The sequence below is a fragment of the Strix uralensis genome, chromosome 8 (assembly GCF_047716275.1).
Source record: "Strix uralensis isolate ZFMK-TIS-50842 chromosome 8, bStrUra1, whole genome shotgun sequence".
Lineage (NCBI taxonomy): Eukaryota > Metazoa > Chordata > Aves > Strigiformes > Strigidae > Strix > Strix uralensis.
In genome coordinates, this window is record NC_133979.1 from 32,899,432 (window position 1) to 32,914,369 (window position 14,938).

General features: G+C 41.7%; 1 protein-coding gene across 2 annotated transcripts in view; it reads left to right on the forward strand.

Annotated features, from left to right (window-relative positions):
• RGL1 (ral guanine nucleotide dissociation stimulator like 1) overlaps positions 1–14,938 on the forward strand; it is a 77,076-nt gene that overhangs the window by 48,489 nt on the left and 13,649 nt on the right. For both annotated transcript variants that reach the window (XM_074877103.1, XM_074877104.1), the window contains exons 5-10: positions 2,604–2,788; positions 6,074–6,198; positions 6,916–7,131; positions 10,997–11,100; positions 12,262–12,346; positions 14,748–14,837. In XM_074877103.1, coding sequence (XP_074733204.1) covers positions 2,604–2,788; positions 6,074–6,198; positions 6,916–7,131; positions 10,997–11,100; positions 12,262–12,346; positions 14,748–14,837 — 805 coding nt within the window. The remainder of the gene's footprint in view (positions 1–2,603; positions 2,789–6,073; positions 6,199–6,915; positions 7,132–10,996; positions 11,101–12,261; positions 12,347–14,747; positions 14,838–14,938) is intronic.

Here is a 14,938-nt window from a genome sequence, read left to right on the forward strand (position 1 = left end):
TACTCGGGGTTGGAGGTTTTTACTGAGAGCGTGGCCCTTCTCTTCATGGAATATCATTGGGAGTATGGGATACTGTTATTGCACGAGGGTCTTGTGAAGTGGGGTTATTAGAAGAGGTATCGGGGAAGGTTTCTGTAGGCGTGAAAAATACGGTCATTGGAGGGCTGAGCTCTCACAGCTAACTACACAGCACGGCCCTAAGCGTTTGTAGAAGTGAATAGGACCTGCTGCAAACCAGGGCTGTTGTCACTTGGTCATCTCAGCTGTTTTTCTGGTGGCAGTGGAGCTCATGAGATCTGCTTCTCTATAAACCTGTTTCTTCTCTCCTAAACATCTTCCCCTGCTTTCCACAAGAGCAATACCTGTAAGTCACCTCTCGTGCCTGCAGCAGCATTTACGGCTACTGGTTGGAAGAGATTTGAAATACAGGGATGGTTTCAGTGTCACAGGGGAAATCGTCAGGACTTCCTTTTCTCAGGAAGTTTAGAGGTTTATTGTGCCTTTTATTCTGGAACAAGGGGCTTTTTCCCTTTCACATTATGTCCTACTCTGTCACAGTAGGTGATTAAGAGACTGTGGCCGTGGCCAGTGTGTCATGTTATGTGACTGCACACAAAAGTCCTTTTCCCTAATCTCTCTGTCAGCTCACGTGAACAAAATTCTCTTTAAAAAGTTTTTTGACGGGCTGTCTGTGTTTTCCCAGCCTGTAATATGTGCTGTGGCCAGTGCTCATAGTGCACCAAAATATACATGCTGATTTACCGGCACATTGCTATGACGAACCAAAGATCTCACAGAAAATGCAGCAGGAAAAAAAAAAAAGTTGATCGTTACTTTTTTTTTATCCAGGCTTGAAGTTTCTTAAAACTTGAAGAAATTTGGTTATTTTTGCAGACTTTGTCCAGTTTTTTTCACACTCAGTTGAAATTTGTCAACAACATTGTGAGTTATTTCTGGAAAACCATAGCATAAATTTTAAGTCTTATTACAAAATCAAGTTGAAATGATGGAAAGTCCCTGCAAAGACAGGATTTAAAGAAATTCCCATAAGCATACATTTGTGGAGTATCTAAGTACCAATCTAATAGGTGGGTGTGGGTTAAAACCTACATAAACCAGGAAAAGGAGGTAAACAGATCACTTCCCTCCGTTTCAGGCAGGGTGGAAACCGCGTCGATGCATCAGCTCTGGTTTCCCCTCATCCCCCTCAGTCTGTAGAAGGATTGTCCATGGGCAGTTCTCTGCAGTTGGTGTCTTTTTAGCTACATGTGTCTAAGAAGGTGTGTGATAACTTTCCTGGACAAGATCCAGTGCTCCTATAACTCCTTAAGCATTCCTCTTCCAGCATAACCAAGATACCTTTTTGCATGGTATCATTTGACAAACCCTCCCTGTCTTTGAGCTAAGGGTAAAATCAAGGTTCTGCTGATATATTTTTGTTACGCATTTCACCCTGAGATTAGCGAGGCCAATCTGTCTTCTGGGTTCAGCTATCTTGGCGCTTCAAGCTTGATACTGGGCACTGGCAGCACAGTGCTGCCCATGCTGCACGTGTCACGATTAGGGTTTTATCTTCACAGATGAGGCAATCTCACTGTGTGTGTTCACGGGGGTTAGGTTCAGGCTTAGACTGCTTTTTCACCCAAGGTTTCATTCAGTCTTTCTACTAAGACAGCAGATCATGAGTAGTACGGTGTGGAGGACGATGCAGCTTCAGTTTGGTCCCTAGACCTGGCAGCAGCAATTGATGGGAGGAAGGGCAGCAAAGGAAGTGTTTGATTTGGCGCTTCCACAGGGAAGCTGCTGCCCTGAATGTGTCCAGAGGAGGGCAGCTAAGGTGGTGGCAGGGCTGGAGGCATGTCCTGTGAGGAGCGGCTGAGGACTTTGGGCTTGTCTGGTTTGGAGAAAAGGAGGCTGAGGGGCGACCTCATGGCTCTCTGCAGCTTCCTGAGGAGGGGACATGGAGAGGGAGGTGCTGAGCTCTTCTCCCTGGGATCCAGGGACAGGACGCGTGGGAATGGTTCAAGGCTGTGCCGGGGGAGGGTCAGGCTGGGCATTAGGAAGCATTTCTTTACTGAGAGGGTAGTCAGACCCTGGAACAGGCTTCCCAGAGAGGTGGTCGATGCCCCAAGGCTGTCAGTGTTTGAGAGGCATTTGGACAACGCCCTTAACAACGTGCTGTAACTTTTGGTCAGCCCTGAAGTGGTCAGGCAGTCGGACTAGAGGATCGTTGGAGGTCCCTTCCAACGGAAATAATCTGTTCTATTCTATCATTATTTGATGTCCTGAATTTAATAGAAGAGTCTCAATATAGCTTAAGTGGATTTGGGTCTTTATTAGTTTTCATTTGGGGACTATAATGGGATCCACTTGGAGGAGGGCAAATCAGGAGCAACTTCACTGAAGTCCCTGGCAAAATCTGAGTGACATCTTAATAAGATTCCATGCATAAAAATTAAATTCCTTGCTCAAAAAAGTCTTCATACTGCCTTCACGTGGGGTATGAATGTCTGTGTTTTTATTGTTGTATTAGATACCGATACATGCGATTGCATCAATACATGCTGTTTACAACCCGTGTGTTCTTGTGTATTTGCTCTTAGTGCAATAGCATCAATCTTGCGAGCCTGGCTTGACCAGTGCTCAGAGGATTTCAGAGAGCCACCTGACTACCTGTGCTTGATCAAGTTGCTGGATTACCTGAAAAAGAATATCCCCGGCTCTGACCTGGAGAAGAGGGCGCAGAACCTCTTGGAGGAGTTCCAGAGCCAACAAGTTGAAAATGACAGTAAGTTACCTTTCCCTTCTGCCTTCCTGTTCTCCCGGACTGTATGGTGACGCAGGGATTTGTGTGGAGTACACTTCATTAACTCGTATGCTAATTGATTCTATCGTGAGGCTCACGAGTGACTTTTTTCTTGTTTCTTTCTTTAAAAAAAAAAATCTCTGTGAGGCTGCAGGTTCTGCGTGGGATGAAATAGTCCTATAGTGTAGGTGCCTATGCCTGTTTATTGTGGGGTGGATTGGGAAATCCAGCACTTCTCTAATAATTAGCCAAAACTTTGAGATTGCTGCAGCAACTAAGTCGTTAATTGTCAGCGCACTTCCCATGTCGTGGAATTAAAACACACAGCTGGTCTGTAGCTGGTTTTTTCATTTCAACCCCCCCACACATACACCAAGAAAAGCCCAAACCAACAAAAAGAAAAATACAGAGCTGCGACAAAATACAGCTTGAGTCACAAACTTGTTATCGTGAAGCTTTTCTTCCTAGTTACCATCACGACAAAGGAAGTGTCTGTGGCTGTTTTTTCCTATTTGAGTGGTCGGCTGCTGGTATCCAAGGACAGAGGAAAAACTTACGTTATTGGGGGTCACAGACTACTGAAACAATAGTGAACTGTAGTAACACAAATACGCTGCGTGCAGCGTCAAGCTTGACACATACCCTTATCCTGGTCAGAAAGCTTCCTGTGGCATAAGCTGAAAAATCATAGGAGCTCACGTAGTGTGTGACTGAGAACTAGACCAACTTCCAGCTTTGGTAGAGGGGCAAGAGGGAATAATTCATGTAATAAAGGATAAAGGAAATGACAGCGAAAAAACCCATTTCATCCCATAAAAATCATGTCTGACGGATGTTCCAGAAATACCATGTCAATGCATAATGCTGTGAAATGCCAAATTAACTTGGTCATTAACACATACATGAAAAGAAGTACTGCAGAGAGCCCAGGCATTTTCCTTGTTGAACATGGGTAAGTGAACAGGATTGCTGATATGTGCCTATTTGTGTCCTTTCCTGCGTTTGATTCCCTCAGGTCAAACAAGGAAAGCTCACGAGAGCTATATTTGAGTTCATCTGTTGTTTAAAGTGAACAGAAGTTCGCAGCAGCCCTGCTTCTGCATTTGTTTCCTCACATAACAGTTGAAAAGGTTCTTTTCTGAGTTATAGATGGGTCAGTTTGAATGATAACAGTTTCCAAATTGTGGCAGAATAGAGGCTCTTAATTATAGAATAAAATAAGAGGAGGAGAATGCAAGTAACCTGTGGGGTTAGAAGAGTTTTAGAATTGTCACTTACTTTATCAGAGCTCCATCTTTGCTCATTTCAGAGATTTCTTTCAAAACTCTTAATGTGTTGTCTGCCATCAAGACTTGCTGATAATTATTGTTCCAAAGCATTCATATTGTGCTATGAATTTACAAATTTGGGTCCTAATCCTGCAGTTTGATTTGTGTAATCAGACCTCCATTCAGTGCTGCCATCAGCCATGCCAATAGATTAGACTGCAGTACCAGATACATAGATAAAAGCTGTTTCTGGCCTCAATTCTTGCTGCTTGAGCAATACAAATCAAGGTGAGTCAGAGATTGCAAATTCAAAAGGGGCACGTGGTTGCTCTCAGTGAAGTCAAGAGGGCAGCTGGGCTTTGAGGGGGACCTAAATGGATCAGCAATTTGAAGATGATGAGATACTTGAGTACAAGAGAATTCCAGCTTCTCGGAGAGTAGGGAAAAGACTGGTTACACATTTATGAAGGTGAGGGAGAAAAGAGGAGAAAGAGGCATGAAAAAAGAAAAGGAAAATCTTGTGTAGCACTCCAGGACCTGATTTTAAAGGCACTGTGAGATTTTGAGTAAGCTTGCAACTTGGTGATGAGGATTTTCAGCTGAATTTCAAGGCTGAAGGGAAAATGAGGAGTTACATAGCCAAAAAGAGAGAGAAAAAAGCGTAACTCTTGTAACAGTTCGGTAGAAATCCATTTAATTATGCGCATTGTTACAAAACAGTCACAGAAAAATAATGCTGGAACAGAGGTCTCCATTTATTGCATTTAGCTCTGTCAATAAATTGTGCAATTGGAATGTACAGATGGAAATCTGGATACAGCCTCTGGTTATAATTTGTTACATCAGAACTGTAGCAATTTACACTGATGATTAGGTTTTGCTAATTAACAAAGAAAGGAAAACCAAAGTATTTCGAAAAACAATGATAAAATATCACAGTCTGCTTTTGTCGCTTTAATGTCTGTTCTGCTTAAACTGGCTATGAAGTATTGCATAACATACTCTGAAATGCACTGGTTGTTTTTGTTAATGAAATCTCACTAGTAGTAAACTCAGTACTTTCATTGTTAGTCTTCAACAAGTCCATTTTTTTTTTTTCTCCCTTCTACGGAGTTACTGTCGCCTTACAGTAAAAGGGATTAAGAAGAGGATTTATTTTCAGAGATTTTCTCTTTGACTTCCTCCTCTACCATGGGAAACAAGGGCATATTTCTTTGTGTTTTAACGTGGCTTTGTTCTCAACCTGTGGGAGCCAAAAGGTGACATGGGAACATCTGTGAAATCCTTTCCCTTCTGCACGGGATCTGGTCCCTTGATGAGGACAACTCTCCTCTCTCACCTCTTCATTGCTGCCCAGTGCAAATTTAGAAGAAGCATTCAGCTGAATGCTGTAGGTGCTCACTGTTCTCCCTTTTCTGGGAAAAAATCCCAGAGAGGGAAGGTGAGGGATGCTGGAATAAACTCTCTTCAATATAGTTCATGTAACCACAAATGGTGCCAAGAAATCTGATATCTCCTTTTAGTTCCACCATGGGAGATGAAATCTGGATATAAGAGCACTCCTAATGCAGTATTTTGGGGATATAACTGCAGTCTTGTCCCTTTTCAGTTTGATTTATTTTTGTTTTTTCAGATTATAAAATGCATAAATACTAAGAAGTAGATTAACAAAATTCTGCAATGTTAATAAGGAATTTTTGTTGGGGCATTCTTTCAGAAGAATGGTTAGTGAATGGGTTAAGCCACTTCTCTGCTAAGAGACCCTGAACAGCTCAGTTCTCTCTATTTCTTTTTCTTCCACCTTTTCTTTGCCAATTTAATCTTCTGGTCATCATCTTTCTCACTAAAATATGCAGCACAGTGGGGCCACTAGGTCAGGCAGGACCCTTTGGGCATTCTGCTATAATATATACAGTGGTGGTTTAAAATAAACAAACATCTGCTTTGATTCACTGTTTGCTGTATAAATTTACTAAGTCGTGTTTTCCATCCTGGACAGATGGGTTCTATATCACTTCCCTCTGTAACCTGTGTGATGAAGAGGAAATGGAGATCAGCAGTCCAGAAGAATTCTCTTTTTTCCAAGCAGACCGTGTGGCTGAACAGTTGACATACATTGATGCAGTATGTAGAGTATATGTACTACTTGAAATGCTAGGGTAAATAGTGCTGGGCTTCTAAAATTTTTTTTTAAAGATATGTCAGTGTAAGTATAGTGTTCCAGAAAGGGTCTGTGTTGGGACACAGAACACAGCTCTGCCTGGTTATCCAAACTTGCTTCATTCATTGGGCTTTTTCCTCAGTCATTCCAAAGATTTTTTTTTATTTTACTTTTTTTTTTAATTAAAAGAAGTGTGAATGTATACTGTGTAGTCTTTTTTGCAAAGTTCAATATTTGACACCTGAGAAATAGCACATTTTTACGATATTGCTACCTGGCCTAAAGATGTATAGGTACTATTAAATGTAGTGCTCCGATTTGATTTGTCTGTATCAATCTCCTTCAAAATATCATTATACAAAAAATTTTCCCCTTAGTTATGCAACTGATATAATGGTGTCTCTTATTTTCCCAGGACTGTTTAGCTGACAGTTCTTTTAGGGCATCAAGCCTTTTATAAAGTGTATATTTCTGCCAAATATATATATTAAAGTATATACGCTTTATATATAAAAAATATAAAGTGTATATACTGCCAAAGTGTATATTTCAGACAGAAAACAAATATTTACCTTTTAATACCATATTAGATTTAGATCCATGTAAACATGCATTTCTTCTTGTGAATAGTAGTGATTTAGGTGAACCCTGCTGACCTAGACACCTCTATTTCCCTCTAGAAACTCTTCAAGAAAGTTGTGCCCTACCACTGCTTGGGATGCATCTGGTCTCGAAGGGATAAGAAAGAAAATAAGCACCTGGCGCCGACCATCAGGGCTACCATCTCTCAGTTCAATGCAGTTACCAATTGTGTTGTCAGCACTATCTTGAAGGACAAGGAACTCAAAACACAGCAAAGAGCCAAGATCATTGAGAAGTGGATTCATATTGCACATGTAAAGCATTTATTCTAGACTGTTTAATGTTTCTCGTGTGGGTGCCTTGGAGTGAGGGAGTTGGAAGGGGAGGAAGGGGTTGTATGCATTGGTCCCAGGCCAGTGAACATCTTAGCTCTAATTCTATTTTTGACTGACTTTCTTTGTAACAGCAGATGAAGTATTGCCCTTCATCTCCTTAGTTGCTTCCACACCATGGAAATGGGGCTGCTGCTTGTCTCTTCACAGGTTTGGGAGTGCTAATTAATGGGTGAGGCAGATACTGTGTCTTGCAGCTGGGGAGTGCCATATACTTGATAATGCAACATTTATGGTAAGATAGGGATCAGTTCAACCAGTTCACTTCCCTAGAACTAAATACTGCTCATATCAGGGAAAGAAGAGAAGTGATGGTTGATATCATCCAAAGGTTAGACTTGTTTGCAGAAGAAAGTTTAACAAGAAAGGAGTAGGACTGGCAGTGGTGCAAGCAGCAGGCACAGTCAGAATAAGCTTTGCACTTGCCTGCCTTTGGCCATTCATGTTCAGTCAATGAGCATCATGCTCCCTCTCCTGCGTCGATGAACGCCATGGGACTTGAAATCAGGTGTGGTGGAAGACAGCACAACTGTTTGTGTTTTATACATTTATGTATGTGTGTGGACATATGAAAGTAAAGTAAATATGAGGTTTTAAGTAAGTGCAGACAAAGCTAACTTACCTCTAGGAACTAGTAGCCTCTTTAACATGGAAAAAATGAAATTATTGTTTGTACTCTTTTGGTTTGAAAAACCCTTAAGGCTGAAAGGTCATTTGCCTACTGAGTTATTCATGGTTCACATCATGTATGCAAACCAGCTGAGTTGGGAGGGGGTGAGAGGTGCAAGCAGTGACCAGAAAAAATAAGTAGAGTTACAGTATGGTACCAGACTCCTCATCATCTTACCTTTCTGCTTTATCATTGTCGCACGTGTTTCTCTAACACGTTTTTACTCTTGGCTTCAATTCCTTTGTCTTGTAGCAGATTGTGTGTTTCTTAATCTTTGTGCGAAAGGGTTTTTCATGACTTCTTTACATAACTCTAGTTTGCTAATTTCTTAGATTTTATCTTTAATATTTTACTGTAACCTTTTTAACTCCCCTCAGAGCACTGGGCAGCTGGCAGCAAACTAGATCTCCCTTTTGAAGAGAACGTTTAAAGCACTTTCATATGGCTGTGTGTTGACTTTTGTTTTAAGAATCACATGGATTCTTTCCGAGCTATACAAAATAAGCAGTCATAAAAAGCTCAAGCCAAGCAGAGGCTTTCCAACCTTGACAATGCACTTCTATGCTTCCAGCGGCAGCATTGTTAGTCCTGGCACCTAAGCTTTGGCAGCTGCATGGTTCAGGAAGCTGGTATGGGGAAGAAGTCTTTCACCTCTCTTTTGGCACTTACGTTGACTCGTTTTTGTTATCATCCGATGGCTGCTTTATAGCCCCTGTGAATGGATTAGGAAGTTTGATTCCTATTTTCTGTGTGCAGACCTTTAAGTTGCAGAGGGTACCAGCTGAAGGGGCCTTTATGGGGCAGCCTGGGCTGCAGCCTGGGCGAGCAAGTACGAAGCAGCTTCCTGCTCGTCCCAGGGAGCAGGGAGGCCCAGGAAGCCAGGACAGGGCCCGCTCTCATCATACTTGTTGTGTGGATGGAGAACTTTGTTCTCCACCTCTGTTGATTCAGTGCTTCTCCCTTTACTTAGTTCATACACATAATTAAATACTCCAGTCTTAGCTAAGCACATGAAAAATGCATGTGCACGCTCTACAAAATAATTGCACATGTAGAACAGCTAGTTGCATATATACTTAGCTGCCCACTTCTGAAGAAAGTTGCTTGCTTTGTGCATGCAAATGAATGTTTTGAATAGTTAGATGCCTGAATTAGAAAATAATCCACTCATTAAAGTGCAGTTATTCACTGACTGCTAACTCTGTAACTAAGCAGCATGGAGCTCCATGTTTGTTATTTGTTCGTGACTTTTGGATCCAGTTTCTTGGTTTACAAGATAAACTGAATACTTTTCCTCACTGCCAGCCCTCTCTGCTCTGCCTAGATCTGGGGTTCCTGAGCAGGAGCGGCCAATTTTACTCACACAATATTTTCTTTAAAAATAGAAGGTAAAATTGAAATCGTTAATATCCTGTTATGCTTAATCTTTTAAAATCAAAGTTGCTTCTGCACAGGATTCTTTCTGGCTTTCCCCTTGTGAAGGACACAGCATGAAACAATGTTATTCAGAGCAGTCTTAAAAATTCTTCTTATATATAAATGAAAGCTTGCTAAAGTTTAGTCTGCAATCAGTTAAATCATTGAGAACACAAAATCCAATATTGAATTCCTAATGTGCTTTAAATTATGCAACGTGCAATTAAGTCAAGATGGTTCCAAATTGGATCTTCCAGTACAAACTCCTGTTGTATTTGAAAAAACTAAATGCTGAGAATTTGTGCCTCTCTAATCCATGTTCTCCCCAGTCTGAATTTCAAGGTGAACTTAAAGAAAGAAGGGTCGTGTTCTTAAATGTGTCAATCTCTGAAGAAGAGCTGTTATGTGGCTCCTTTGGCTCCAAAGTGTGCAAGAATAGCTTTCAGGTCTTGCATGTCCTACCGTGTGATCTTGAACTTGGTCTTTATCTAGCCTAACTGTTAACCTGCTTCACGTGCTGTGTGCTTAGTCAGTCTTCTTAAGCCACACTTTGTTAAATGTAGCCTCCTAAGTCGCCCAAAGATTTTTTTTTTTTAGGTAAAGAAATGGGAGTAAATGTACTTGCCTTAGTTGTTCAGTCAATTTTAACGCAACTCATGGAGTTGCTGATATATTAAGGTCTGACTTTTGTTTATGTTAACGTTGCTTTACGTCGGTTCAGTCCTACAAAGGAAATAAATTATGTCTATTTTCACTGTAAGGATCCTTTACATAATCAGCTTAATAGTGTAATAATCAGTCCCATAAAAATTTGCAAGGTGGAATTGTAGTTTGAATATATTCTCATCTACATGCAACAGTCAAATTGGCACGTGTTTTGTCTGTTAATGTTTTGTTTGCGTGTACAGACACCTGTTAGTGAGAGCTTGTATTTGCAAGAGTGTAAGCCCAGTGCCCGGGCTCTAGTTCATGAGCCACCAACAGATTTACAGGAGTTCCTTGAAGAGTCACAGGCCAGACTTTCCCTCTCCTCCTTGCTTCCATCTGCTTTACCAGGACTCTCTGCTATTTTTTTGAGAATTAAGTTTTTCAGTATCCTTTTCCACCAAACCTTTTGCCCCAGAGAAGCTGTGTAAGAAATGTCTATGAACCAGTCCCTCTGTTAGGATTTGATCCTGACTCTGGAAAAGCTGGGAAGGTTTTTCTCTTTACCAGTGTGCACGTACTTGAATAACAGGTTATTCCTTTGCATGTCTTTATTTTTAATTGACACTTAGATGATTGAGGGTTTACATTTTAAATACCACACATAAAGAGGCAAAGCCTGTTTTTTCCCCTAAAGCGTAAAAGGGATTGGTAACTATAAAGAGCTTTTTAAGAAGTGTAATATTTGTGCTTCTTAGCCTGGCTTCATGGACTCAGTTCCACTTTTATTTTTACTGGGACAACTGGAAGCTGTAACACTGCAACATCACCACAAATACATGAAAGTGAGGAAAACAAGATATAAATGCCAAAGCCCATAAAGTGTTTGTTGGCTGGTGGGGGGGGAGTGATATTTTTGATGCTCAATATTTGTACAGCTGCCTGCTTAGCAGTGAGAATGTGTAGCAAGCATGACACCAGTCAAACAGAAGAGCACTAACATATTCGTAATGCTGACATTTAATGCTCCTGTATTTCTAACCGCTCCTTTCACAGGAATGTAGGATCCTGAAGAATTTTTCCTCCTTGAGGGCCATCATTTCAGCACTGCAGTCCAACTCCATCTATCGGCTAAAGAAGACCTGGGTGTGTGTTTCAAAGTAAGCATCCCCCTCTGCTCCTGTGGCTAGCCCCAAACACAGACAAAAAGCTCAGTGCTCTTTCTTTTCATCTTGTTCTTCTCAGTCTTCCTATTCTGCTCCTTCATGGACAAGTGTTCTCTTAGAAGATAACTCTCATTCCTGTGAGGCTCAGACCTCTGACTGCTGTGAGCTCCTCTTTCATATTGACAGGACAACCTGCCCTCAGGGGTACTGGGTCTCTTCTGTCCTTTATAGCATATTGGATCTTCCAGAACCTACTTTGAAGAACTATGGGACTAGCTACTCACCCAACACAAGCACATGGTTCTTGGAAGGTCAGCAAAAGGGCACCATGATACTTGACAGTTGTCTACTCTACCGTGAAGTTGGAGGAGGTCCAGACTGCTACAAACCCTCACTAATCCTCTCTTGGTCCTGACATTTCCTTAAAATATATCCCCAAACTACAAAATCCAAGCCTGTATTGAAGATGGTATTTCTTACAGGGGAATACCTTTTTGTGCAACTGGTATATTTACCGCATGCCAAACAGACACCAGAAATCTGTGGAGGAAAGATGGTGTTCTGCTCATTCAGTTTGTGAAGAATAGATTTTTTCCATTGTCTTTGATAAACGAAGAAAAACGTCACTCTGCCACACAGTATACCTCTGCATTTCCACTAGGAGAAGTGGGTCTTTGCTTCTGCTGCCCCGTGTTCCTGTTCCTGATCAAGATGTTGCCATCTTGTGTTTATAGTGTTGGGTAATAGAAAGGGGCTCGTACACTTAAAGGCTTCTAGCTTTCCAGAGTGCATGGCACAGGGCAAAAGCGTACTACTTAGGATACCTCTCTCAGCTATTTTTCTGTTTCTTTGTATCCATTTACCCACTTTCTTACAACAATCTGATACCCCTCAGTGTGACTGAAAACCCTGCCCAGGATCTGCGTACCTGTGGCATTCCTTGTGATGCTGTCAAATAAGGCTGGTGTTACCGGGGAGCACCAGAAGATCCCAGGAAAGTTCCTAGTTGATGTGCAGCATCTCACTGGATGCGCTTTGGTGGTGGTATCTTTTATATGCCCAACTGTTAACGATTCATGAGGAAAAAAACCAGTAATCTGATCTGAATTAGAGTGCTTACTGATAACCTAAATGATTTAATCTTTTCCTGTACAGGGACATGATGCTGATGTTCGAAGAGCTGTCTGATATCTTCTCAAACCATGACAATTATTTGACAAGCAGGGAGCTGCTAATGAAGGTGAGAATTAGCTTGAGTTGCAAGGCTTGTGTTCTCAATCAAAGTTGAGGTTAGCCCTTTTTCTAATGAGCTGTCAAAGCTCATCTCTCCCTGAGCTACTGTATGCAGTGCTTCAGGGATGAGAGGTCTGTAAAACCTGTGCTTTCCTGCTGGGATGAGAGGTGATTCTGTTGCTCCTGAAAGCACCTACGCTCGTGTTAGCCTGCTGAGCTTGGATACCCACATACAGCAGGGTGCAGCAGCACAGTTTCTGTGTGGACTTGTTCACAGGACAGCAGGTCAGGAGCCTTGGAGCCCCCACTGCTGTAGTTAGACATCTCTTGGGCAGGGTGATGTCTAGCTCAAGAATAGCTGTGATCGTACCTGTGGTAGTGGGATTTTACTGAGATGAGTTACAAGTTAGCCCTTTGGCTTTGCACTGGTCTGTACAGAGAGATGAACTGCTAGCTCGTGCACCCTCTGAGCAGACCTGGAAAGGCTCTGGTTTGCACTGGTGAGTGCCGAGCAGCTCCGAATGAGATTCTCAAGTGGGCTGCACCACTGTAGTGCTTTTGACTTCACTGGAACAATGCCACTCGGCTTCAGCTGAGGAATTAAACCAAGATGTTTATCCGACTATCCTGTACCTTTCTTGGAACTAGAAAACAGGGCTGGGAATTTCGAAGGAACAGGCTTCCTGCTCTGTGTGTGGCCAGATGGACAACAAAGCAGGCTCTGTCTGAAACAGTTTGACTTGTGCACTCTCCTGGGCGAACCCCAACAAGCTCAGGATCTTGACAGGGGTGAGGAAGAATAGCAGGGAAAGGTTATATTCTGTAGAAACTATGGAATGTTTGTGGCAGTTTTTTCTGTCTGCATAAAAATGTTTCTATAAACTGCCTGACCAGTTTATTTTTTGGCAGTTCTATCCAGTCAGTCTGGCATTTGTACCTTACCCCCTTGCCTTGGTATTTGACACAGTGTTTTGCTCAGGAATGATGGGTGAACACATTCAAACCTGTCAATCTGTTTTGTTTATCATCCATTTATCAACATCTGTAGCTAAATTTTAAAGCAGGTGAGACAATAATAAGCATTGAGGGAAAATGTGTGTTCACAACAGTTTATTAAACTAAATATTAAAAAGACAAAACAACAACTCAATCTGAGCCCAGACCTTCTGGCTCCCAGCAAATGACCCTCTCCAGCTGCCATAAGTAGATTTGCAAAACATTTTGAAAGCAGTGAGAGGAGAAAAATTCCACAGAATAGCTAGAACCTCTCTCCTACTTCTCCTTTTGGACTGTTTTGTAACAACTGGAGGATTAATGTCCACTGAATCCCTAAAGTCTTTGTTTTCTTTCACTATAAATAGTGTCTCTAGGGAAGCCGTGTTTGACCTTGCCTATCCATCCTACAAATTTAAGTGTAAAGCAGACAAAATGCCATATGAAACAGGTTGGTTGGCACGGAGAGGGAGCACTGTGTTCTCTCCTCCCCAAACAATGGCTCTGCTGCAGGCTGCAGTTTTAGCTCCTGTGCCTGCCCGCCGGCTGCTGTTAGAGGATCTCCAGTTTATCTTTCAGTATCTTGAAGACATTGAGACAACACTCGTTTTTCATTTGCTCCTGTTTTCCAGCCGAGGAAGGAAATACAATTTGAGTTTGATCTGTTCCTTAACTGTGACTGAGAGAAGTAAATGTTGTGATGAAAGGATCTTTACAAGTGCAGGCTGTTGTTTTGTGCCTCTTAAAAAGACTGATAATGATTCATGCCCCATCTGTCCAACCACTGGAGAAAAGAACAGTAACTCCCAGCATCCCGTATGGATCCAGGGAAATAAAGGCTACAGATCTATTGTGAAATAGCTCATCCATTCACAGGAAAGCTTGAATTGTGGAGATGAAAACCTATTCCTTTCATTTCCTGCGTGTTTTTGGATTAGTCAATAAGCCACAGAGGGTAGTTGCTGGATCTCTGTTGCGGCATAAGAAAAACAACAAAGCATTACATAAGATAGAGGTGTTTACTTGTAGCAGTCCTGATTAGGAAATTAAACAGAAATCCTGAGGTCAAGAGTGTCAGGATAGAGTTCAGAGAAGCATCTGGCCACCTGAAGGTACATCTAAGCTTCTCTGATTTAAACTCTCAGGAGATTTTCAACAGTGCTTAGCTTTGACCAGAGTAGAGCCACTTTGCTGAAAAACTCCCTTATAGTAATTTTGTGAGATTTTGTCCACAATTCCCAATCAGTGTACAAGTCCCAGAAGTTTAGCACATGTATGTACACGTGCAGTACCTATACGGCAAATATTTTTGCTTGCCCCGTTAAATGTATTTGCAATTATTTTACACAAACATAGTTGCCAGCTTATCACTTAGATCCTTTGTTAATTGCCTTTAATTCTCTTTTAACTCACAGGAAGGAACATCCAAATTTGCCAACCTGGACAGCAGTGTGAAAGAAAATCAGAAAAGGACACAGAGGCGGCTGCAACTTCAAAAAGATATGGTGCGTTTGGGGTCCTTTTCCTCCCCGTTTTGAACTGATAACATGATTAACCCTAACTGGTGAATTATATAAGGAGCAAAAACTAGAAAGGTATTTAACAA